This window comes from Sebastes umbrosus, chromosome 6, assembly GCF_015220745.1.
Source record: "Sebastes umbrosus isolate fSebUmb1 chromosome 6, fSebUmb1.pri, whole genome shotgun sequence".
NCBI classification, from domain to species: domain Eukaryota; kingdom Metazoa; phylum Chordata; class Actinopteri; order Perciformes; family Sebastidae; genus Sebastes; species Sebastes umbrosus.
Window position 1 is genome coordinate 23,770,361 of NC_051274.1, and position 27,689 is coordinate 23,798,049.

The window sequence follows — 27,689 nt, forward strand, 5'->3', positions numbered from 1 at the left end:
ATCCGCACTGATATGGAGTATCAAATGGCAGTCCATCTGCTCTGAAAGTCTTCTAAATGCATTTGGTAAAAACACAGACGTCAGCAGATACCCATTTCATCCACATCGCCTGCCTGCTCCAACCACTCTAGATGACTCTATTGAGTAATGGAGTTATATTAGTGTCTGAACAGTGTAGAGTAGCCGGCCACACCCATGGCTTTACTGTCCTGAGAGAGGAAATCACACGGTGTAGAGTAGCTGAGGATTATAACAACAAAAACAACAACACATTGTGGAGCATCACAATGTTTAAAGGTTGTTATTCTATAAGTAAAATAAATGATTAAGAGCATGCTTACAAATCATAGTTTTGTTATGTATGCTGCAGATTCCAGTCTGTTTTTTGTCATTGCCTGCTTGAATACTTACTGCCTGAAAGTGGATAATATAGATGTTGGTTATCTTGAATTGTCCACAGCACACATCCATGAAGCAAAAGAGGAAACTATCAGACTTTGGGCTCAAACAGTGGAGGATGTTAAAAGCCTTTTGACTTAAGAGAACCTCCCTCCTTTTTTCTTCTGCGTTTTTATTTATCTATTTTTCTCGATTTCTCAATTTAAGTTTATTTTATTTATTCATGAATCTCCCCCTGGTCCTGTTTCTGTGATATTTTTAGTTCTTTGTTCACCGTTTGGGCTTTATAATCTGTTTCTTTACTGATTGTTGAAGACATCTTTCAGTGTTATAATACTGGCTAAATTTATAAGGGTTGAAGCAACACTGCTTATATCAGTATCACTTACGTTAGTGGTTATCACTTTGTCTTTACAGATATGTCTGTATGTGCAATATGTTAGAACTTATTACATGTCAGTATGTATGTTTTTTATGTATATGTATGTATGTGTATGTGTATATATATATTTTTTTCCTTTTGCCTACATCATACAGTATATTTAGATGTACATGTATGTTTATGCATGTCTATTCATCTGCATCCGTTATAGTGCCTTTGAGTGACTTAATATGTGTGCTTTTTGTGGTCTGTCATATTATTGTTGAATCTTACTTACCAGTCCTTTATATATGGTGTTTTCTTTGATTACCTTTATTCACAATTGTATTACTGATTATATGTCTACATCTCTTCGGTTGAAATAATAATACAAATTTGATCACAAAAAAAAGAAGTGGAAAGTATAAATGCACTCCTCTCACTGACCTCTTTGCTGTTCTCATTTTCCGACTCGCTGCTGAAGTCCTCCGTGTTGAGGTTCTCAAAGTCAGACTCTCCGACAGCGATGGGCACGCAGACGGTCAGGTTCGGGTTGTGGATGAACGACATGTGGTCCTCATCGATCATGTACTTGCCCACACTGCTGCCAATACCGCTGGTGGTGCCATTACCATTCTTGACGTAGTCCAGGTCACGGTTGATGTCCACCCCTGTGTGGTTGGCAATGCAGTTCAGCTTCTTGTCGTACATGTCATCCAAAGGCTTCTGCTCGTCCTCCATCTGTGGTTTCTTCAGCATGCTGGCCACCACTATCCGCGTCTTCTTTTTTATCCACGCGATGCCTGTCTTGATACGCTTGACGGAGATCTGTAGGTTGTTGGGCTCACCGTCGTCATCTGTCGCGGCCAAGTTGTCAGCGCTGAACGAGCTCAGCAGCAAGGCAAGGAACAGGTTCAACACCTTCGGACACAAAATGAGAAATCAGTAACTGAATGACAAGAGCTAATTTTTCCATCTCTGACACATCATTTTTTAAAGATGCTGCCGTTTCTCTAAAAAAAAAAAACCCTGCACACCCTCCAAGTCTGGACACTCACCACCAGGTTACCGATGACCATGACCATCATGAACACGATGAGGCACATGCCCTGGCCCGCCACCTCCATGCAGTCCCACATGGTCTCAATCCATTCGCCGCACAGCACCCGGAAGACGATCAGGAAGGAGTGGAAGAAGTCATTCATGTGCCAGCGGGGCAACTCGCAATCAGTAGAGATTTTACACACGCAGTCTTTGTAGCTCTTGCCAAACAGCTGCATGCCCACCACAGCGAAGATGAAGACGATGATGGCGAGCACCAGAGTCAGGTTCCCCAAGGCTCCCACCGAGTTACCGATGATCTTGATCAGCATGTTGAGGGTGGGCCATGACTTGGCCAGCTTAAACACTCTCAGCTGGAGTGGGGTGGGTCGAAAGAGCAGGAGGGATTTGATTTAGTCACAACATTTTAGCTTTACTAACTAAAAACAGTATAAACATACAGGTATGTTGCCTGCAAGCAAACAAAGTGAATAATGTAAACTTTGAGATACAAAATATCCATATTCTAAATGCTAAGATGCTAACTCCACATGCTCTCTCTATTTAGAGAGGAACTAAAATGAGCATTTACCAATCGGAATGACCGCAGCACAGACAGGCCTTCGACGTCAGCCAGAGCCAGCTCCACTAAACTCAGCGTCACAATGAAACCGTCGAAACAGTTCCAGGCCTCTTGGAAGTAGTAATACGGATCCATAGCCACCAGCTTGAAAAGCATCTCCCCTGCAAAGATCCCCGTGAACACCTGGCAGGTAGGAAAAGGAACAGATTTGAACAAATGGGATTTGGCTCAACACAATATTTCACAAGAGATGTGAGAACAGTGGAGCACGATGGGTGGTGATATTTGTTGTGACCCATTATCTGAGTTGTGCATTATAGATGTTAAAAAAATCCATCACATTATAAATTACCTCTATGGTAAAAAGAGGCAGCACATCTAGTGTGTGTGTGTGTGTGTGTGTGTGTGTGTGTGTGTGTGTGTGTGTGTGCCAGCTGTTCTGTAGTCAGTAAAGGTGAAATGGCCCTTCTGTGGTTTCGTAACAGCTCTAATAAATTACCAAGGGTTGTCCTCAATCATAGAGCCCACATAATGAATAATTGCACAATGTAAGTACATGTAAGGTTTGTGTGTGTGTGTGTGTGTGTGTGTGTGTGTGCCATAGATTGTATATATAGATGGATGACGCGTCTCCATTTCCTCCCACTGTACAAAAATTAAGCCAAAATATCCCGGATATGTGAGCTGCCATCTGGAGTTTTTGACGTCACTTGGAGCCAGAGTCTGCGCAGTAGTTATCAGGTTTAGGTCCCGCCCACACACCCATCTGAGCCAATCACGAGCCAAGCACGGCCGCATGCTAGCGTGAGCCACCTAGCTGCTACGTTAGCACCATGGTAGCTGTTTGGCTAGAAAGACTTGTGACGGTTATGGAAAGTTAAAGTTAAATCTCCTCTCTCGTAAAACTCCAGAGCCTCCGGCTCCGCGACTACTTCACTCAGAGCAGCTGTCAATCATGACGTCTCACCCCCTTTTTATAGCATCAAATAACCAATTAAAACCAAACTTATCAGATAAACAAACACTTGAACATACATCAGCGTGATAAGAACTACCTAAAATAACAGAAACTATCTTTGAGAAAAATTTTATGTGTACTTTGATTTTTTAGTGTGGCCCATGTCCCATCCGCTAACGGGAGGGATTAATGGTGCTTTCAAATGGGGTCATGTTTACCGCATTCACGAGAAGAGTCCATATGAACGGCCCGCTCTCGTGGTATTCACGACATCGTTAGTAGAAAGTTTCTGAAAGCTCAGAGTTCACGAGTTGTGACGTGTTTGTTGACGTTGTCAGAAATGGCGGAGGCCATGGAAGTTAATTTTTTCGGAGCATAATAAGTGAATATATTGTAATTTTAGTCGTATATTGTTTTTCTTCGGAATTTCATAATATGTCTGAGGAAAATGTTGATATTCCCAACGGCCTCATCTTTTTCCTCTGTCATTATGCCTTTGCATTTCCTGCGTTATGTTACCCGCATGCTAAATTGTTAGCCTCTGTGGCCTCTAGACGCCGACAGTAATGTTAATATTGCCGTTGGTTAGCAGCGGTGTTCTCACGACTTAACCACTTGAACAGCAAGCATATTGTGTATAACTTCCCATGTTGTAAACACAAGCTCATCAGTTTCATTTGAAGGCACCATTATGACCTATACTGCAACCAACCACCAGGGGGCGATCAAGATATTTTGGCTTCACTTTTGGGGAGCTGTCATGTTGTCCATCGTTATATACAGTCTATGGTGTCTGCTATTACTCATATTGCAGTCGACTTTTCTGGTAAATTAGCACAAATGGTAAATAACACATCTCTGTGCTGTTTCATTAAAAAGTAATACCAGTCCATGTTTATGTATCCAAACACACACTAACATACAGTGAGTGGTTCATCATTGCAATGATTAGAAACAGTATGTTAACAAATGTGATACTGAAAAGTAAAACGACAATCATGGTGCCAGAGCTCAGATTTACTCAGTTTCCTTAAAATTGCTTATAATAGCCAGGTTGAGTTATCCAAGCCATGATTCAGGCACCATTTTAGAGCAGCTCATCGATCAGATCAGGCTCCATGAAATATTAATGCAGGCCTCCCACCAGTCAGCCAACCAGCAGAGAGGCAGGCTGGTCCCACTGAACCAACAGCAGCTCCACACAACCAGAGGAGAGAAAGAGAGATAGCAGGAGAAGACAGGGAACATGTGCATGTGAAGAAATGAGAAATGCATGGATAAAAGAAAAACAGCAGGGGGGTTTGAGAATGTTTTTTTTTTTCTCCTTTCAACTCTGAATCGGCAATGAAAGACCTGCCAATTACGGTCCCAAAAATAACACCTCTCTATGAGCTGCAAAGAAGAAGCAGAGGAGATTGTTAACCGGCGAATCAGATAAAGAACAAAAAGATTGCCACTCACCAGATTTCCTACAGACAGCATGTGTTCAAAGTCGGGGGTCATGGGGTAGTGCTCCATGGCCATGAAGAGGGTGTTGAGGACGATACAGATGGTGATGGCTAAGTCCACGAAGGGGTCCATGACAATCAGGTTCACAATCTCCTTGAACTTAATCCACCTCGGGGAGCACTCCCAGATCAGGAATGTGTTAGAAAACTTATACCAGCATGGCGGACACTTGCGCTGAGACTCCTCCAGTTCTGAAGACATAGCGCGGATCAACACATCAAAACCAAACATACTTGCGTGCTCGAGCATACCGCATGCAATGGTATCAAATGATAGACAAAATTGTATGTATCTGGTACTGTTGGATATGCAAAGCAGATAAGCAGGAAATTCATGTCAAACTAATCAACCAATGAGAGCAGGCCTAGTTAAGAATGATGAGAGAGCAGGTTAAATAGCTGGGTTAAAGTGGCAGTACCCTCCACTAGTGTGTTGGTAATGACGCTCATGACACTGTTGGCCCGCTCTTTCCGCCCAAAGGAGGTATTGAGCTGGTCCACAGACACCATCAGGGAGCCCGACAGCTTCTTCTTCACCTCAACCTCAGTAGTTGGCTGTCAGGGGGAGAGGAAGAATCAAGCACCCATGGAGAGGACATGAACACCATCCCACATCACCACCGGTGGCCGGTGGAGGGAAGTGCACAACAGCATTGGCAGGAAAAAGTAGTTGATGATCAGATTTTTGGGTTGGGGGGCATGTTTCAATCTTTTCTATATCAATGCTGGTTTCAAGGAAGATGTGTGTATGCTGTAAATGCATGCAGGTCTCAGCCAAAGTGGGAGCAGTGGTCTCGGGCTACTTGACCTAATTGTGTTTGAATGTAATTAGCTCATCCCGATTAAATAATAAATGGATTGTGTGATATTGTGCAAGGAGAACTGCTTCTGCATGAATGCATTTTCAGTCCTGTCATGCAATAATGGAGGCGTTGCTGCCATTGCAATATAATCATTAGGTTATTTTACAAAAAAAGGTCTCCCAAATCTGGCCATTTTTAATGTTACTTGCAAATTGATGCTACTGTATCTTCCTACTTTGAAACCATACAACTTATATTGCAACCATCAAGTCAAGAGCATTGTAAAGAGATCATACGGAGGCAGATAATTCAGATCCATCCAGTTGTCATGCATGAGCATGCTCCAAGTCAAAGAGAAGGAGAGGAAATTACAGACACCATAGCCATTGTTCTACTCGTCTATGTCATGCTTGTTCTAATTTAGGGTTTAAATCTACCATGCTAACTAGAATGAGGCACAACTAGTTCACTAATGTTGACCAGGGAGATTTTGGAAAACAGAGAAAGGTCAAGACAGAAAAGGACAGCAGCCCTCCTTTTTACTTAAATTATATATCATTAAGGCCTGATAGGGGGATGTGTTGGGTTTGGGATATTAACAGTGAAATAGGGAAGCAGTTATAAATGTCTGTGGCTCTATAGAGCTGGTCCCCTCTGGTTCCTCCGCCTCCTACTGGAGATCTACCCACACAGGCTAGCATAGGACCTGGATGCCTGGAGGAGGAACACATCAACACACTAGAGCATGTTAACTCATCATTTTATGCTGTTTGTTAACAAAAAATTGTGTTTTATTACTAGTGTGTGTTAAAAAGGAACTTAAAAACAAGAAGTTGTGTATTAAATATTAATCAGGCTTTGATATACTGTATGTGCCAAAATCGTATGTGCCAATAGGGATACAGAAAAATAATAGAATCAATAGTGCCTGTGTGATAGTGTGAGTATGGTGCATGTATGAATAATCATTTGATATGAACATTCAAAACAATGACACTCATCGTTCAAATCAAACAACAAAATTGCCTGGAAGTCACTGATAGACCCAGTTTCACTAACCTGTCACAGGCAGGGTTGGCTATAGTATATTCAGTATGAAATTTATTTATTTCTCCATCCTTTGCCTACTGTTGGAGGGCAGCATACACTGCAGGGGCTGGGGGAGGGGAGGCGCGAGCACTTAGCCAAGAGATACATACGGACTTGCAAAGATGACAGAGTAGAGGATAGAGAAGGAAAAGAACGGACGAGAGGGGGGCCATGCCTAGATAGGTCTACACATTGACTTCCTTACACTGTCGTCAGTAGCTGCCTTATCTATTTTCACCTCAGGCAGAAGGCGTCCACCGGGCCCAGGGCCAATGAGCGACACCACGCCGTTGCAATCCACCGTGCTGTTCCTCTTCCCGTGGAAGCCGCTGTAGCTGTTCCGCCGATAAGGGCTGAACAGGGAACCCCGGCGCTCCTCGCACTCCTCCACCGTGCTGTGTTCGTCGTCGGCGAACTCGTTCTCCGAGCCCACGTCCTTGTTCCGGCCCTTGAAACTGAAGATGCTGCTCTTGCTGTTGTGGCGCGACAGGAAAGGCGAGCCGGGTATGCTGAGGAGGGACTGGAGGTGGAAGAAGGACGAGGAGAAGAGGTGTGACTGATGTAGCACGGGGTGTTTTTTGAATTACAATTGATTGCACCATCATTTTTATGCTGTTTGTCATCAGTTCCGGAGGTCATGATGAAAGGCAACATCTGTGAGGTGTGCAAAATGTAATGCAGCCATGACACTTTTCCCTAAGGACGCATGTTCTGTTGGAGCAATCATGTGACGTAATAAACAAGAGGGAAATGCATAATTAGGTCAGTGATATCCTACAGTCAAGGTCACACACACACACACAGGACATAAATACAGGCAGCTTTAACAACATGGACAGGAACATGAGTCATGACAACATCAATCTGGGCTGCTGCTAGTATTGATCCAGATATTATTAAAGCTGCACACAGCGGAGTATGCTACCTCAACTGGAACCGCATTTTTTGACAACAATCCTCTGTTTCATAGGGCCAGTGTGCCGTATCTTATTTGGTAAATGTACTATAAAACACATTATAGGAGCCAGTGGAGCCCTAGTGAGGCCTAAACAAAGCTGCAGGATTGCGCCCTTTGAAACATTCATGTAATCGCTGTGAATAATTCAGGACCTGGACATGCGTTTCTATATCTCTGGCCACTATACGCTGCTCTATATGTGAGTTCTTGCAACATCACCACTGTACAATAGCAGCACTCTCTATCTGAAATATTCCTCACCTGACAGTCAAAAAGTACACCGCCACATTTAAGCCACATTTTTCACTGACATCTATATTTTATTCATAGAGATAAAAAGCATCTCTATTCCAAGTCTGATGTTATGGTATCATGTTTGGTCTCTTTTTGCGTTACACTAGTAATTATCACTAAGCCTCAAAAGGCTTAAAGAGTCAATTTACCCAAATTATAAGTGGTATCTAGACATGCTAGATAGTTTCACTATTTCAAGTAGAATTTCATGCGTGGAGATCAACGTACACTGAAAAACTCAAAAGCATGTATTATCAGAGAAAACGTCCCAGTGACTCAAGATAATCCATCTGTTAATTATCTAGACATTAACCCATGAGTGGGAATATATGTTTTCGTAATATTGGTTAACTGACCCTTTAAATCAGTGGTTCCCAACCTGGGGTCTGAGGGGATGCACCAGGATTTGTCTGCTCTGACGTTGTCAAAATTAAATTTGCACATGTATAACTAAAATCTTAATAACACACTTACTGGATTATTTATACAAAAGTCTGTATTTAAAACTATTTTAAGAGATATATTATTTTGCTATGCAGTAAGCCATATTCTGTTTAAACACAGTATTTCTGCACAGTTGCAGGTAAATTTTAGTCTACACTTATATTATTAATATTATACTATTTGTAGAATTAGATTCCAGTGGTGGCTGCATAGGATTGTTTGTGTTATCCAAACATTTTCATAACTCCAGAGCGTTGTAAAGTCCAGAAAAGATAGATGTAATAATTTTTTTTTAAAAAATGTGTTTTTATTTAACGAGATATTCTTCTTCAATCCATATTTGTTGGCGTTTAGCCTTTCAAAAACAACATTTTCATTTTGGCCAAAAGAAATTAGCTGACCCGCTTGACGCACACAAAGAGAGGCCCGCACCTGTATTAACAGGGTGATCTAGCAGCAATTTAACAACACCATAAATTACATTTATTTAACCACAATAACAAAAATACTATTTCGGCTCTAACACTATCATAGTAAATTAATTAAGTTGTTACAAAAAAAAGATTATGTTATGAATGATAAGCGGTTACAGATAATGGATGGATGTATTACAAAAAGAAGAATACTGAGAAATGGCTAAACACACCCAGACATTATCCTCGTTCTCCTCACCTGGTTCATAATGGAAGACTTTCGACCCAGGCGATTATCAGGGAAACGGAAACGGCTCCTCTTGCTGCCGTCGTCCGACTCTGACTTGACAAACTTCTCACTGTCGCCTTTTTCCTTGTCCTGCTCTTTCTGCCGCCACTTCTTCTTACGATTACGTCGCTCTTTCGCGCTCTTGGAGCTGAGCTTTGACATCTCAGAGGAACTGCATGACAGACGCCCTCCTCCATCGTCCTCCACTGCGTCCTCCGACACTGTACCCGCAGAGGTTGCCATGGCAGCGGTCTGCTATGAAACAAACACAAGAAGGAAGTCAGAACAATAATATAATAGGACTTGGGAATAATTTCAGGCTCTATCCTGCAGAGGGCTGACCTGGGCGTCTTCCTGATTTCTCCTGAGCTGTTCCAGCTGGGCCTTGAATTCCTCGTCCTTCCGTATGGCCTCTTCCATGGTGGCCTGGTTCTGCTCCTCGTAGGCCATGGCCACCACAGCCAAGATCAGATTCACCAAGTAGAACGAGCCCACGAAGATCACCAACACAAAGAAGAGCATGTAGGTCTTCCCGGCCGCCCTCAGGGTCTGTTGGGAGGCAGAGCAGCAATGGTAAGGGGAGATGGAACAGCTGATACAGTGGAAACTGCTTATAGTGATCACATCTGTCCAGGTCAAATTGACGTGGCCGGGCATTATCAATCTACTTGAGGGCAGCTTCAACCACGGCGCTTTCCCCGTGTGCACTCGTTTTTCATTCACTTCCTTTTTCCTGTCATGATTTCAGTGTGCACAGCACCAGCCTCGGGTTGCCAGCCGGAAAGCAGACGGTCCACGAGGGAAAGTTTCAGTAAGTAGTTAAAGTAAAACAAACAAAAAAAAAAAATTAACGTTAGTTTAATGTAGTTTTAAAATGTTTTACATATGTTGTCATTTATGAAAAGACACAAAATTAACACTGTAAGCGGACTACTTGATGACTTTTAAACAGTATTTGTATAGAAGTGATTCTGTCTCAAGCTTTATGATCCATATAAGCAGTCGATCACTGTGATCACTATAAGCGGTTTCCACTGTACATTGATGACATCTGATACTTAACCTAAACCCCCGAGTCATGCTCAGTATCAACCTCACTGCTCATCTCTTGAAGTGACTCATCAGAAGTCAGCTGTTGGTTGGGAAAAAGAGAACGGGCAGAATGGCCTGATTGGGTATTTCTGGGTGCAGAAAAATCAACTCAGCTTAAACGTCTGTGACTTCCTACATTTAAATGCCTGTTTCTGGTATGAGTACTAATATGCTGAAATTAGCTTGACTATCATCTCATACAATGATGAATTGATACCTCTGTTCTTGGTCTGTACAGGGATAATCTTACACCCTGTGCTCGTTAAGGTTCTCAGCATGAGCCCAAGGTTGTGCTGCGTCATCAGGGAGAGCCATAAGTTATGGATTTTGACCTACTTATCCATGCACAGCCAAACCATTCCTATGGATTGGGACGCTATCCTCAGTGGAGGTGGGAAGTGAGGAGCCTGAGCTGCAGAGGCACGGCAGAAAAAATGAGAACATTCTGGAAGAATCTTGAAAAAAATTTAGTTTTTCATGTTAGTATATGATGGCTACCTTCATGTTGATGCAGGTTTAGAGCAAGGTTTTGATAAATCTACACGTGAATAATAGGGAAGAAGAAATCGATACCACATGGTATGGTGATATTTTGCGTGACAATATTGTATCGATACATGGACGTCAAGTATCGATCTTTTATTATATAAACCATTAAGCTCTTAACAATCTGTCTGCCTGCCGGCAGACCCGACTGCTATTCGGTCTTTCAGAGGTTGTTGTGGGCTCAGTCTTAAAGCTAGAGTGAAGATCCTGGTATCATATGAAACTAAAAAAAAAGGAATCGATTGGTACCAACCATGTCATGTTAGCTTGTTAGGAAGAATGCTAAATAACGCTCCAAAGTTACGCTAGACTTTGTTGATGAAAAACTGGCATGGCCATTTTCAAAGGGGTCCCTTGACCTCTGACCTCAAGATATGTGAATGAAAACTCTGAGATGAACAGAGTGAAAACTGTATCTTATTATATAAAACAGATATTGACAAACTGCATAAGTTGCATTTGAAAAAAGGTAATAAATCACAATATATCTTATTGCAATACTCAGTATATCGCAAAATGTTTAAAATCGCAAAAAGGTTGACTTAAGTATTGTGATAATATCGTATCTTGGGGTGCCTGGTGATTCCCACCCCTACAGAATAGACATGTTTATTTTATTCTATTCACAGAGGTATCTAAGAAGTTTTTAGTGTAACAGAAGGACCCCAAATTTGAATTTAAATGTTCTCACTCATCATGGTTCCCCCTTCTAAAGGCAAACTATTGTTGTCAGGGAGCAGGGCAAATAAAGAGAGGGCTTCATGGGATAGAGAAGTGAAATTCCCTCATGCATCAATTATGAATGTAGTTGGCATGTAGTGCTGGGAAGTGTATATAACACAACATTTCCAACAAGAGAAACACAAACTGATTAGCAGTGTAAATCAGTCTCTTTTAGTGTCATCACCAAATCTCATGTGGGCAACTTAAAAACAACCGTCAGTGGCAATACTGAAGTATGAACAGTAAGATCTCATCTGACAAAGAAGCATTCAACGCCCTTCCTAAACACAGCTGCATGATCATTATTCTGAAGATACAGCGCACAATAGCAGTGAGAGCCTGTAGTTGGGAATTTCAAAGATAGGAGCAAAAATAGAAGTATGAGCTGGAAATGCTCCCATCAGGTCTCATCTCCTTCATTGAACGTACTGCAATCCTGAGCTGTTAATATTTCATACTTCCTTCATTCCACTCGGCCTTCGTATGTGAAGGCAGGAGTGTCTCCACAGGCTTTGTGTGGAACAGGCTGACAGACAGGACAGAAGCGGCCCGGCTACGGTAGACGCAGATGAGACGAGAGAAAGTAGGAACAAGAGAAAAACTTGAGGCAGAATGAGCCACCATTTTCTGTCTTAAAGGTGGAGTTACAGCGTGCACTTAAACTGTGTGCACTAGAATGAGGAATGAGTGGAGGAGCTGAGCTCTTTTCTGCAGTGGAACCTAACTCTCACGGGATATCTGCTGCCTTGCTCTATTCAACAGGGCTGCAGTGATGACTGGCTGAGCAATAATTACAACTTTCATTATTGATAAATCTTTTGAGTATGTTTTTAATTAATCGAAATGTCACAAAATAGTGAAAAATGCCCATCACAAGCTCTGAGAGCCCAATGTGACGTCCTCAAACAGCTTGAAAGGAAGGTCTGGGAATAGCGGGTGTTGTATTTTGTATTATGTTATGTCTGTCTAACAGTCTAAAGGCCTTTTCACACCGGGGATGTGACAAACAAATGACACGAAAATGCAAAATATTTGCCTGCAAATATTATAAGTCTAGGGCTTTTATTGTGAAAAAAAACAGAAGGAGTAGAGCTGGTCTGCGCTGCCTTACAAGGAGTTAGGGCTGCACAATTAATCGAATATTAATCGCGATCATGATTTTGGCTTCACACTATTAAATGTTTACGTCAATATTGACATTTGAAATGCGTGCTCCGCTCATAGAAAAACTCCACTGTTTATCAAATCAAGTACTTCCTAAACTAACAGCCAGCCACCAGCCGGCAATTGAGATGTTTTGGCTTCACTTTTGGGAAGCCGTCATGCCCTACAGCCTACAGCAGCAGCCTGTGAGAAACTTTCCTGAATGTTGCGGCTCGCCGGGCGCATTTACATGAGCCTTACTGCCTTAAAGTGTTAACAAGAGCACAAAGTTCTTCATAGATCTAGCTTCTTCATTTTGCTCTCATGCACCAGATAGATGCATTTAACTTTGAAATGTAGCATACAAAATTTAGGGTAAATATTCTTGTATTTTTCACAATATATATCTCAGAAAAAAAAAATATTGCAACGTAAATTTTTTGAACATTGTGCAGCCCTAATTTGTACATTAGCAGGAATGTAGCACAGCATGGAAGTGAAAGCAGTGCTCTGTTTATTTAAATGTGAAAGTGCAATACAAATATTTTGTCGCTAAAATCAATGAATAATCATGATCTCAATATTGATCAAAATAATCGGGATTATCATTTTGGCCCTACAAAGAGTAATAAAGTTTGCCATCCTGGTTCGACTACGGAGCCTCTGTGTTGTTTCAGAAATATAGGCATAACTCAACCCGTTCTGCACGACGTGATTGGCCTTTATTCGCGGTGCGAAAGCCCAAAAGAAAAATCAACCTTGTTCTGAAAAAAATTACTCCTCGTAATATTCGCGTTCTGTGTGAAAGTACTCAACAAAAACAACAGTTTGAAAAAATATATTGACGACATAATAATAATAATGTTATGAAAAAATTGCTGCTGGTGTTTAACGGCCTTAAAGCTGAAAGATATTCAATATACAGTGATATAAAAGAAGCAAATTTTCACATTTTTGCTAAATAAATCACTTACTTTGATTGCTTTTCTACTGATCGACCAATCAGTTAATCGACTAATCATTTCAGCATCACTATACAATGTTACTGTTTAAAGGCAGCGGTATTTGAGAACTTGTATGTGTTGTATATGAAACATCAGCTTTACCAGCATGTAAAGGTTTTCCCAGAAGTCCTGTGTCATGAGTCGGAAGAGAGCCAGGAAGGCCCAGCCGAAGCTGTCAAAGCTGGTGTAGCCGTAGTTTGGATTCCTCCCAGCTTTCATGCATGTGTAGCCCTCCGGGCAGCGGCTGAAGGGTGGAGAAAGAGAGTGAGGGAGGGAGAAAGAAAGAACGGGGCACCCGGCCCAAAAATGACTCAGCACTATTTACTTATAATGTAATCTGACTTCAGGCAGATAGAGGAGCTACAGCAGGTCTTTGCGAGGATCAGCAGCATTCGGAGGAGGGCAGAGAAGGCAACTCACCCAGAGTCGGAGCTGTTCCCACAGAGGAGAGCATCCAACTGGCCAGGCAGGAAGTAGAAATTGGCTGAGGAAAAAACAAACAGCCATAATGAGTCATTTCGCTCACATTCTGTCGCAGCTACAGTTTATTCTGCAACGGTCTGTATATCAATTCAAACTAGTTCCTGACTTCAGTTTGCTCATACATTCTCAATTCAGTTCATTTCAAACCAATTCCTTTTGTCCATCCAGTGCCAAAATGACATATTGTTTGGTGGTTTCAGCATATGGGTTGACTCATACCCCTAGACGGCTGCCAGCTCACCGTTGGCGAAGCCCGGCCTCTACTTACTATCGTTCATGATGTAATCGTTAAAGTCGAAGCTCTTGGTGAAGTTGACCGGCCAGATCACACACTTGTGGCGCAGGTTGCCCATGAAGAGCTGGAGGCCGATGAGGGCGAAGACACTCAGGCAGAAGACGGTCAGGATCATCACATCCGAAAGCTTCTTCACAGACTGGATCAGGGCACCCACGATGGTCTTCAGGCCTGGAGGGTAGTCACGCACACACGTACACAAAACACACAGGTGATACAGGAGATGCTGATGCCCCACGTATGAATCTTTAGAGTGTCTACATCTACTACAAATTATCTTTTTTAACTTATACTGCTAATATGCTAATCCCTTTGAGGGATCTACAACAGTGAAATATACAGTTCTAACTGGATTTAGCTGGGAGTGGCAACGCTGTACTGCTTTCATTTTACATTTAACTATTTTAGGAAATACATTTTTACCAAATTAGTGAATTATAAATGTAATAATAAACCTAAATGTTAATATGTGATATTGTATTGAATTCCAATGCTGGACGTCACAACAAAGGGGGAAATTTATATGAATGAAACTTAAACTAGAGAAGATTTTTTTTAAATGTTCAGATATTGGTAGTAATACATTTGGGACAAAACTGACAGATTACATACATCACATCTCTAGAAACAAAACAAACAGGAAATATTTAGGAGCCTTCCCACTCTTTTCAGATTTATCCAGACAGAAAATATTGCAAAAGAAATCGAATCAACAAGACCGGCGTTTAACGGAAGAAATTTGCATTTCATTGCCAATGATGGACAAAGTGAAGTAGAGGGGGAAGACTGTAGAAAAGTGAGAGGAAATCCATAAGGAAGAGAGCACAGCAGCACAAAGAGGGGCCATGAGAAGGACAGAGGCACAGGCAGGGGGGCTGGAAACCACATGCAGGGCATTTAAACTCCAAGGCTGAACAGGAGCAATTCAATGCCAGTGCCGGCGTGGGCACTTTCTTGAACTGTCTTGTATAAGGTGTCATTAGGAAAGCACTGACTCCCCATACCGTGACCCTGCAGTCTGTCTCATCCACACGTTCAGCAAAGACAAAATCGTTTTACCTTCCGGAGCAGGCATCCTCTGGCAGTGTTTACACGGGTCCATGAGAAACTCAAACATGGAAGCAGGATGACCCGCACCCCCTTTTCTGTTTGGTCTCTACTAGTACAGTGGGCTTTACCAGCTGTACTGTGTCATGTTAAAATATCAATTGTAGTAGGGTATTATATTAAAATACCCCCATAACTTGTTTAGATCTTCTGAAATCATGCCCTCAAATGCATATGAAAATATTCTCAGCTGGACTAAAACTACACCATAAAAGCTACATTTTCTCCGCCCACTCCAATGCTACAGGCCTTCATGGATTATTGTTAAAGGAATAGTTCAACATTTTAAAAAGGATGCTTATTCATTTTATGACAGAGAGTTGGATGACAAGATTGATATCACTCTCATGTCTGTCTGTTAAATATAACTCTACAGTCAGCAGCCGGTTAGCGACTGGAAACAGTTAGCCTGGCTCTGATCAAAGGCCTACCAGCACATCTAATCACATCCATCTTAGTTTTCTGCAACCGGAAGTGACATGAGAGGATGGAGCTAAGTACAACCAAATGCTGAATAAGACATTTTTAGACAACCAAAAAGGTTATAATTAACTTTCATGAACAGAAAACACACTGTGAAAGTGTCAAAGCTGTAAGACAAAAACACAAACAACTCCAAGACCGGACAATGCCGTGGTAGCGACCTGTCAAACACAAAGTAGCCACGCCCTAAAGCATAACCTGCTTTATGGTCTATTTGACTCTAAATGGGACCATAATTTACTAAATGAACATCATGCTGTATTGAAGAAGACTTGAAACTAGAGATTGAGACCATAAACTCATGTTTACAATGTTTACTGAGGTAATAAATCAAGTGAGAAGTAGGCTCATTTTCTCATAGACTTCTTTACAATCAGACTTCTTTTTGCAACCAGAGGAGTCGCCCCCTGCTGGCTGTTAGAAAGAATGCAAGTTTAAGACACTTCAGCATTGGCTTCACTTCTCAGACCCGGAGATGGTTTAATCCGTACAAAAACAGAAGTTTAAAAACAACAGTTCCAAGTTTTACAGCGGGTTATGTGCAGGACTAGTTCTTGGCAAATTTGCCTGGCAGCTGCTTAGAGCCAAGAAATGGTCCGGCACATAACCCCTCGTAAAAGGGGAACAGACGTTTTGACACTTTCGTTTTTGTATTAAAAAAAAACAGATGTTCATTAGTGAATCTTAGAAGAGCTCGTAGGTGGATTTCGTTACCTGTAGCGTCATATTAAACGTCCACACATGAGAGTGGCATCAACCTTTTCATCGAACTCTGCCAAAAGCGAGTAAGCATATTTCCCTAAATGTCGAACTATTCCTCTAAATAAAATCCATCATCCCTTTTTGTTTGCACTTAAAAGATTTCCCTTTTCATATTTCCAAATGAATATGCTGTTAAAAAAATCCATCCACAGTGATTCTTTTGAGTGAGAACAACATCTGTTCCACATCCTCCATCAATAGATAGATTGATGTGTTGGTCAATATCACTCAAAAAAGGTCAAGAGGCCATTCAACCATCCTATCTACGTTCCCAACCTCTACAATATGAGCACATCGTTTCTTTTTTCTGTGTGGTATATCATTTGAGTAGGTCGTAAAAAAAGAGAGAGGAAAGAAAATCAATAATCAAACTAAAAAACAAAAAGAAGGCAAATCAAACTTTCAATGCCATTTGTCAGCCAAGCTCTCGGTAGGCTTAAATTGTAAAAGCAAGTGACTGAAAAGCATCATGCAGCATAAGAGATATGTTCACAAGCTAGGCTTGGCAGTCTTCATACATAAATAATCGGTGTATTCTGTGGGACGTCTCTAAGAGCTATTTCTCATATGAACATCAACATACAGTGTTCACAGTTTTGATCCCACAAAACGTGGAATCCTTTATTTCCAATTCACTCACTAGTTATAAATGTGCAATAATTGATCTTTTAATTTCACTTGCACTTTCATTTTTGTAGAAGAATTAGAAGGATTTATGTCAAATTTGAGAAGCTATGATCTATTCTTAGCTGATAAATATACCATGTACAATCCTTAAAATGAGAATATTCTATTAACAATTTTCTTTGCTACAGAACAAGGTATTTGCTTAATCCTAAAGCTGGTGAGAAAGGAGTGGGTTAAGGCTATTTCTGAAGAGCTGCCTTGGAAACGAGCCTCTTAATGAGGTGCTAGTGGGGCAGAAGAGAGTGCAGACACTTTGGAGGGCCCTAGAGGAGACTGCAAAGCCTATCAAAAATGTATTAGTACCATTTTTGATAATTTTGGAGGAAAAATAAATCAAAAAATGGTTATCTCCAATTCTTTTGTTGTTGCTTAAATCATAATTGTAATCATAATAATAGTGAGTAGAAAGGAAAGGGTGAGAGGATCAGCCTTAGTGTTTAAACTGAGTCTCACCTGGAATGACAGAGATAGTTTTCAATGCTCGGAGAACTCTGAATGTTCTCAGCGCAGATACATTGCCCAGGTCCACAAACTCTGTTATATATCTGAAATAGGGGAAGGATCACACACAGAACAAACACGATGACAATAACCACACACGCCAAGAGCACAACACCACCGAACCAGGAGGAAAATACGACGCCACTCACAGAGCCTGTCCACTGAGGAGAAGGGTGGAAGGTAAAAGGAAAGAAAGACACACACACCTAACACCGACCCCGCCCAACCGTCCCCCGCCCCATCCTGTCTTACCTGGAATTACAGAAATAGTTTTCAATGCCCTCAACACCCTGAACGTGCGCAGAGCTGAGACATTGCCTAGGTTTACAAACTCTGTTATATACCTGCAGGATCAAACCACAGTTACAACAGCTCGTTATTTACATGGAGATATGAGGCAAAAAGGTCAATTCACACACAGACGAGCTATGTGCTCTACAGACAATGAAGATGTATTTTGCATGATGCTAAGCATTAATGGAGATGCATTTGCTCATGTGGAGGCAGGTAAATCTGTAGTGTGAATACAGGGGGTGGACACGGGGCCTTAAATTGAAAGTTGCAGACTGAAAGAGAAAAGGTGAATGAGAGGGAGATGACAAGAGGAAGATAAATCGGATGAATGGGACTGAGACGTGGGTGTTGCCAGGGAGGCCGCAGAGTGTCGGATGGAAACCTTCAATTCCCAAAGAGAAAGACCAGAGAAGTCTCAGATCAATGGAGGAAACACAGAAGATGGGTTATCAGACAGAAGGCAAGAAAAAGACAGGAAGATGAACAGTCATCTGTAAGCTCACTTTCTGAACCCACCCTCTTAAACAAAACAATATGGCAATATTTGTGCACATGATTTCACATTTCATCATCCACTGACAGTCTGAATCACAGGAAAAAATACTTACGCCATCGAAATGACCATGAAATCCAGCCAGTTCCATGGATCTCTAAGGAATGTAAACCCGTCTATACAGAAGCCTCGCGCGCAGATTTTTACAAGAGACTCAAATGTATAAATTCCCGTGAATGTGTACCTGCAAGAAAAAAAGCGTTGACAGAATCAGTTCACCGGGCTGGATCAAGGCTCACTCACATCTAAATGTCTGCACCCTTATTAACAGTTGAAACACCCAGGAAATGAGAAAGTTGAGCGTAGGGCGCAGGCTTAATATGGGATGATTAAGTCAGGTAGGTTGTTACATACATATATAAACATATATCTAGAGTTAGCATTTGGCTAGCTCCAGTGTGTGCCTCTCATATATCACCCTTCAACGTGTCCTCACACAAAGCTTCATATGATATCATACAAAAAGTTACTCCTACGAATTTCCAGCAACACGTTACATGCATACAGTCTTTTCAAAATAAACTTCCGTCTTCAAAGGAAACTACTTGGTTAGGTTTAGGCAACATAATGGATCAAAAACATTTGATGGTTCTAAAGATTATCTTTCCAGATAATCCTGTGGTGTGAGGTATGTTAAGAGTGTTTTTACATCCCCTGATCGGCTCGGACGTCCGTCCTGGCTGCACCGATTTCAAATCATAAATATTAAACATGTTCAATATTTACGATCGGGTATCCTGTTGTGTGAGGGGAACCCCGAGGACAGCCGATGGCGCAGCCACGTGGGAAAGAATGATAGCCAATTGAGAACCAAGCTGACTGGAATAGGAAGGACAACCACCGCCGTCATGGCGGCCGCAGCTACAGCATGAGCTGATGCAAAATGTGAAGCATTAAGTAGTAGTCAGATGGAGCTCAGAAATGGAAAGGACCAGCTTGTTGATTTGTGGCAGCAACACAAGTGTTTATTTAACGTGTCTCCATGACTCCATCCATTATTTTTCTTTTGTCTTTGTGAATTTCGGTAAAAAATTAGTGCAAAAACTAACATTGCTAATTCTTCTTGCTCGTCATCACGTTGTTCAAGCTTGATCGTGAGATTTACGTTTTTTTTGGTCGGGACTCTTGTTGTTCATGAATGGAATCTGTTAGTGTGTGGTGTGCTGCTCTTTTGGCCAAATTGTTGCTCACCACACACTACAGGAACAAAACTGTTAAATGTAACATAACATGTCGTTATGTGTGGGGTCTCTCACATTCTCAACAGATTGTAGTGTGGGCCAGCCTTTAGTTAGGTTTAGGAAAGGATCGTGGTTTGGGTTAAAATAATCCCAGAAGTGGCGTTACTTAAGTACAGAAGTTACGTGACAAATACATCAATGTTGAGTTCTGGTTTCACACAAGGTAGGAAAAGCGGTCTCCTGGGCGAATGTCTGGTGTTTACTCATCCATCCTGACCTCCTCCCTATGCGGTGTTAGTCGCTCTTTATACTTCCTGGTTTACGGTTATGGTATATGAAAAACAGCTTGTACCATTACATTCTGCCCTTTTCAAAGATCGCTGGGTATTTACGTTTGCGAAAATCGGATACTCAGCTCTGCTCCAAGGTGATAGTAATACAGAGGCACACACTGGGGCTGGTGGTTAGCATGCATTCATACTATTGAGTGAATATATTAAATTTGTACTTACTCTACTTGTTTCGACCACTCGGGAGGATCACTAAAGGTCATGAATATACAGTTGGTCAAAATAGTACACATAATGATCATGCTGAAAAGAGTGAGGAGCAGGTTAAGGAAAATATGGATTATAGAGGCAATCACAGACATCTTAAACATCTTAAACATCATCAAACCACAACAAACACAGTAATACGCAGAAAACATCTACAGCACCTACAGTAGGCATCTAATTTGATTTCTGTGGTCCAGTGCACTTAACAGGAGGTGGTTTTAGTTGCTTGCTACCACAAAGGCCATTATTTTACCCATGAAATATTTAGATGGTATATATTTAGTGGAAATACGATGGCATAAGCAAAACAATAGTATGTTTTAAAGCTGCAAGGGTTTCAGTGCAGAGAGGTTTACTCTCAAAGGAAACATGCAACCAGAGGTCAGTAATAGCTGTGGTGGCTTGTGGCTAACGATGGGAGGAAATTAGGTAAACGTAGGGACAGATCAATAATCTATTGCTCAGAGTAAAAAAGGGTTTAGTTTTTGTTAGACCATTTTGAAATTAGTGGCGTTAAAACAAATTTGTGTTAACGCGTTATTATCGCGTTAACTTTGACAGCCCTAATTGTAATACTTATATTATTATTATCATCATTAATGTGATCAGTAATGAAAAAAAATGAAAAAAGCTGCATCGATTTTTATACTTTTTTTATATCGTCCATCGTAAGTCCGACATTGTTATATGAGTGCAATGCTAAATCGGTGGAGCGCTCTTTTTAGACTTGTGTCTATGTATTGTAACCTCTCTTGAGTTTGCTGGCTGTTGGTCAAATATGTCAAAACTGTAACCAGTGGACAGTTGCTGGATCGGTTCCAGTTTCAATGTAATTTTCACCATATGGTAAATCAACGGGCAGACTTGACCTAATTTATGGAAACGCTGCTTCGATCAGCTGCAGCTTGTTATCTAAACCGACCACCTCTTGAGTCTCTTTTTGTCATCTCTCTGTAGATCTATTTAAAGAAAGGTACAACCTTCAAATCTTCTGAGATGGATGGCACAGTGCTAAACCACAATAGGCTTATTGTGGAGCTCCAGCCTGGTTTACTGATAAGGATGACTCATCGTTTGTGTTAGCCTTTCCCTTACAATGATAAAATGGTTACCGCGCGGCTTCCTGAATGCTCTTCCATGTAAAGAAGTCATCACTTTCTGTAATCTGACATGCTATTAGTTTCCAACTTCATCCTCTCCTGTAGTTACAGTCAGCAGAAAGACAGAACATGTCATCATGAATAATACAAATGAACAGAAAACCCTTTTGTCTTTGCTGTTAAGACACCGTTTCAAAGGATATGCATGTATCAAAATTTTAATAGCTACTCGCCTAACCGGATTTAAAGGACTTATGAAGTACAAGGCAGGTGTGGCACTAAAACGGAAGATTGTCTTCCCTCTATTTAGCACAATAAATGTCTGTGGAGAGAAAGAGAGACAGAGAGAGAGAGAGACAGAGAGACAGAGAGAGAGAGTATTAATCACTTAATAATCAGGTAAAAATACACATTTCAGCAAATGCACAACAGTATAGATCCTTAAAATATTAACCAAAAGCAACTGAATTTGATACAAAAACAAAAACTACATTTATGTATTGCAAGCATCTTCTCTGCATGCATACAGTATATATCAGTAAACCTAACTCATACACATATGTAGATAATGTGTAAAAGTTGTGCATTTTGTGTCCCATAAAATGATCTGAAAGTCATTTGAACGGAAGTGAAAATAGCTGCCAGGATGTTTCTAATGTTGGTATGTTGTCCCAGTCACTCAGTGCCGTCCTGCACATCACGGCTTTGGTGGTTTCAAGAGGAGGAAACGAGCAAAAACCGAGCGGGGCGGGCAAGCCTCTTTCTGTGGATAACCTCATAATTGTTTAAATAAAACATGGCGATTTGCATGAAACTTTAATGAGACTGTGTGCATTTGCACAAGTGATACGGGCCCTTGTGCTTTTAACAAGGCAACCCTCACTACATTAAGCCCTGCAGAGCTGCTGGAGGATGGAGACAGTGGAGTCAGAAGGGAGAGGAAGAGGAGGAGGAGGAGGAAGAATGGGAAAAGAGACGTACAGTAAGAGGCCTCGTGGTGGTCACATGACTGCGTGTAATTCGTGCACTTCTAACAGAAATGAGGTAAAATGATGTTAACAAGAAACGTAAACATCTTAAGAGAGAAATATGGAGCGGAAAACGACGAGCCTTTTTCCTCCCTGAGGACGAGACACAGTTCTGTCACATGACCTCCGTGATATTAATTTGACTGAGACCTACAGACAACTCAGAACAAGCCAGCACAGTTAAACCCGATTAGATCTTACTCTCTGGTGACTATTGTAGGTCAGAGCAGCGACTCCCTAGTGCCAAACCTCTCAGAGATACTGTAAACACTCCCAGTCAGCACTATGGTCAGCCAATATGACACACATGGAAACGTCCCAGTTGCCGGTAGCATGACTTTTCTTTTAAATACAACCATTACACACATATGTTGTGTGCACAAGCATGATAAATACACATAAATGAATGCACACACATGAACTGACTCAAAAATGAGCAACTACAGGTTGACATGCACACACATACACATGGCTGCTATGTATGTAGCGAGTCTTTTTTTTTGTAACGCATGACTAAACTGCTGCAGAGCTACTGAAAATTTCATAATCCAGAGCTGAGCGAAGAGGAGAGGCAGAGAGGAGAGGAGAGGAGAGGCAGAAAACGGGGGAGATGGAGAGCGAATGAAGCAGGCAGCAACTGTGGCAGCAGCAGGCTGAGGAGAAGCAGGGCGGAGGGAGCCAGAGCGAGGGAGAGGGAGCTGGGCAGAAGACGGAGGAGAGGGTGGGAGGGGGGATGGGCGGGAGAGAGAGAGGGAGAGAGAGAGAGAGAGAGCTGCTTCAACACAGAAGCTCCAGCCATCAGGCAGGGTTGCAGCATCTGCATCTATGAGGGCCACAGCAGCCATTCAGAGAGCCCCCTTCTTTCAACCCTTGTGGTAAATGGACTGCATTTTATGGGTCCTCTAGCCTGAGAGCCTCACATTCACACACATTAATGCAGCAATGGCGTCGGGCTCAGCTGCCAGGATAGGGTGCTAACCTGCTCATGTATTCCTCGCCATGTCTTTTCCCCGTTACTGCCATTTTACATCCAAAAAGAATATGTTAATGTTCCTAAAGGAAAGCCTGGTATCAATCAAGACAATCAAGTTTTTCGGCATATGAAATTTACATAATTAATTTGATTAATATCTTGGCAAAATATATAAATACTAACATGCTATTTAGTACGCTAAAACAGTATGTACGAAACCTTAGTATGAAACCAATAGTAAGTAAATTGCATACTATTTCCAGTGAAATATTACAGTATGCAACACTGGACAGTACGGCAGCGTAATTATCCCACAATGCAATGCGGTAGTGACGACAACGTTGACGGACAGCTCTGTAACGTCAATAATGCTATTCAACTGTAAGTATACAGATTTCACTTTGTTAGGGGTCGATATATTTATAATTAATTCAGACTTTACAAACTGTCGTTTTGGTCAAATGAGGTTTGTATGTGTTACCATGGTTACACGTCTCCAATCGGCAAGGAGGCTCTCAGGAAGTGAAGACGTAAATTACTGCTCAGTGCGTCCGAAAAGATACAAAGTCCTGTTTGTTCACACAAAAGTGTGTCGAACGATAGTACACATGTTGAGTATGTAGTGAATAGTATGTGATTTTGGATGAAGTCATGGCTTAAATGACTACTCTCCTTTTATTCTTTTAAAGATACTGATATAAAAAACATATTTTACTACAATTGAAAACTTAAAGCTCAAAAATTCGAAATTGGCAAAAACTATTAAGATTATTTAGACATTTCCAATTTATTCCAATTGTTTAAAATACCCTTATTTAGATTCATCTTCTTTACCTTACAATTAATTTTTTGTATAATTTATTTTATTTTAATATTATTTTTTTACTGTGAAATATATTTACTGAATATCATGTAATGAAATATCTGAACATGTACTTTATGTAACTACTGTATTGATCTTTCTAAATAAAGTATTGAGGGGAAAAAAGGTATGTTTGTGGGGAAAAAAATATGAATGGACGGTCTGGAGACATGCTGACATGTTTCTTACATTGTGATCTACATATCATGCTCTTTAATGCTCCTTACTTTACATCATGGTACTTCACAAACCATCTGTGACTTTTGAAATAATATCACTGTAAATATGAATCTTTAAACCTCACGAAGGAGGACAGATGAGCAGATGTTGCTAATCCTCTGATACACGTACACATGTGTAGATCCCTGATATGACTCCAAATACAGAATATTAGAACATCTCGAGGAGCTCTGAACTATTTCTGTGAGAGAGAACTCATTTTTTACACCTTCAGGTCTTCCCCCAGCAAAAACACATTTCAGTGAGCCCGGCTGCAGCGAGAAGGAGAGCAAGTGTGCTCATGCATCCCTGCACATGTCGTCCATTTCGTCCCTGTCCTCACTTCATCTCTCCCTCCCTCTCTCGTTCCCCCCCTCCTTGAAAATGATCTGTTTCGCCGGCCTTGTACATTGACACCGGTCTCGACTTGGCCAGGCTCGGCTCAGCGTGGCACGGCCTTGCTCCGGCCGCCAGCTAACCGGGGAGGAGTGGATGTTGCGTCATCACCCAGCCGTCTGTCCACAGCTATGACACAATCTAAAGGAGCCACAACTGAAAATGTGTGATGAAGAAGATGAACAGCTTTCCTTTACAGTTGTTCCCCCCCCGCCCTTCTGTGAGAAATGTATCTAGAACCGTCCCGCCGCCTCTCAGTGACAAAGACATACAGAGCAACGTTCTTCCATCAAGGTCGCCACCTGATCTGACGTCACGGCCGCTCGAGCTGCCAGAACCAAAGCAGCATCGGCTCCCTTTGGCATTAGAACGAGACTAGATCGAGGGCCATAATTAGATTTGCCTGAAGCTGAGAGCTGACAGGACTGCTGGTGGAGGCAGGCGCAGAAGAGACGAGAAGCACAACACAAGAAGCTTGCACGACTCGCATGCATCTGTGACAGTAACGCACGGATATGTGTGTGGAGTAAAAGACAAGTGAGCTGTGTGTTAGTCAGTGAATTTATCAACAGTCCCACGTATCGAAGGACATGTTTGCCACGTGTGATCTGAATCGTGTCTCCTCCGTGAGCGCTGGACTGGTGCGTTACATAAGTCAGCGTGCACGCCGTAAAGACAGCGAGGTATGAGACAGACAGATACTGAGCACCTGAATGCACACACACACACACAATATCGAAACCAATCCGTTGAGCTAATGATGATGACTAAACAGGTTATCACAAGCTTGTTTTTTTCAGGTAGGTCTTGCTGTATTTTAAGGTACACTGTGTGGACGGGGAAGGAGTTATACAACACCATAAAAGTGCAGCAGTATTTAAAAGAATATGTGATTGGAGGTGACCGTTTTGAATAAAAATACCAATTTTGTTACATAATTCTTTGTTAAAAATAGACACCAAACGACGTTACCATGGCAGTAGATTTTGGCCTTGCTGCTCAGTCCTGTTTATAAACACACCAGCATTAAAACTGACCTCAGTACACTTTGCATCTAGATTATAGCTGAAGCAGATATTTTATAATGAAGTATTCTTGCTTCTTTTTAAATGAACAAACAGGTTCCTGCTGTAAAACACAATACAGGAGCCCTACAGAGCATAAATGGCTCAGATTTTAACTTTCCTGAGCCTTCATTTCTCCCCCTATCAATATCTGAGAGTAATGACTTTTATATCTTTTATCGTTTTTAATCAGAGGCCGATCGGTGCAACAAGAGCAAGACACATCTGTCATCTGACATGAATACAATCATCTTTAACAGGTTTTGTTGACAGGTACACATGATGGGGATATAGAGGGACTCTCAAGGTCACCCGGCCGTCCTCACACTGAACGTCAGTGATGACAGAAACCCCAGAGAGACACGTGTCTCCTCTAAGACAACCAGAGTCCTCTCAGCCTGCTGCTGCTTTTCTCTCCTGCCACAAATTAATGTTTGAACAATTAGGAAAGTCTGTCATGTGGAACAACAGTCTTTCAACAGTTACTGCCTCTGACCTTTTCCCCAAAGCCCTGCGAGCACATCGTCGGAGATACGGCAACGGCCCACTCAACAGCTCGAGAGCTCCGCAACTCTCACACTCCCCAAAGGTCTTCGAGCAGGAAAACATAATTACATTCTGCAACCTAATCGTTAAAATTAAAATAACTGTAAAGACAGCACACTCAGAAGCCGACCGTCACGAACCTCACTACGTCTTGTCTTTGTTTGAGTAAACTCCAGCCACAATGTATGACTCACATCGACGTCATGAGTCCACTCATCTACTGACCATTGTGTGAGATATTACCAGAACACCAGTCAATCTGCGTAAGCATCAAAATTTGCGTGTATGCTTATCAATTATGGGGAAAAAATACCCAGGACTACTGGTGTGCTATGTTCCTGTTGCAGTCACATTTAAATGACAAACATCTTGGTCTTAAAATAATCCTGAATAATGTCCTTGTTAGGCTATCTGTCCATCAAGATGCCACACGAGCAAATCATGTGATTAATGTTCCAGAAATGTCGTAATCTGTGGAACCACACCTCAACTGACTTTGCTATCAAAATTAAGAGAGGCACAAGAGATGAGTTGTGATGCGATGCAGTGTAATCATGTTCTGGCTTGCAAATAGAGGCATAATAAAAGTAATATTGCTCAGTTGTAATTTGAGATTTTAGACGCCTGAGGTAGAGGGACAAATACCAATCGTAAATAGGACTGGGTATCGGTTGAAAGTTTGTGATACCAGTGTTTTAGGACATATAGGGCCTATCCAATAGAGTGCTGCAGGAATGAGTCCTGAAACCCGGAGATGAGTTAGCATTTTAGCACTTCAGGTTCCCTCGTCTCAAGTCAATGGGTTTTTTGAATGGGTTTTTAGTTAGATGCCTGAAATAAGGTCTGTGGTTAAAACAAGCTGAAGACATTTTAACGTTTTGTTCCACGATATAAATACGTCAGGAAATATCCCACTCGTGAATGTTGAAGCTTTTTTGTGTCTTAAAACA

At 41.6% G+C, this 27,689-nt stretch overlaps 1 protein-coding gene across 10 annotated transcripts in view; it reads right to left on the minus strand.

Annotated features, from left to right (window-relative positions):
- scn8aa (sodium channel, voltage gated, type VIII, alpha subunit a) overlaps positions 1-27,689 on the minus strand; it is a 58,245-nt gene that overhangs the window by 25,364 nt on the left and 5,192 nt on the right. For 2 of the 10 annotated variants that reach the window (XM_037771740.1, XM_037771739.1), the window contains exons 3-17: positions 21,855-21,973; positions 20,507-20,596; positions 18,869-18,997; positions 17,919-18,010; positions 14,400-14,597; positions 14,069-14,132; positions 13,751-13,892; positions 9,483-9,689; positions 9,111-9,395; positions 6,948-7,262; positions 5,270-5,405; positions 4,804-5,042; positions 2,394-2,567; positions 1,819-2,175; positions 1,208-1,681 (exon numbers count right to left, since the gene is read on the minus strand). In XM_037771740.1, the coding sequence (XP_037627668.1) occupies positions 1,208-1,681; positions 1,819-2,175; positions 2,394-2,567; positions 4,804-5,042; positions 5,270-5,405; positions 6,948-7,262; positions 9,111-9,395; positions 9,483-9,689; positions 13,751-13,892; positions 14,069-14,132; positions 14,400-14,597; positions 17,919-18,010; positions 18,869-18,997; positions 20,507-20,596; positions 21,855-21,973 (3,021 nt within the window). Of the gene's footprint in view, positions 1-1,207; positions 1,682-1,818; positions 2,176-2,393; positions 2,568-4,803; positions 5,043-5,269; positions 5,406-6,947; positions 7,263-9,110; positions 9,396-9,482; positions 9,690-13,750; positions 13,893-14,068; positions 14,133-14,399; positions 14,598-17,918; positions 18,011-18,218; positions 18,311-18,868; positions 18,998-20,506; positions 20,597-21,854; positions 21,974-27,689 lie in introns of those variants that run through there. The other 8 variants (XM_037771744.1, XM_037771745.1, XM_037771741.1 and 5 more) reach the window with 8 other exon arrangements.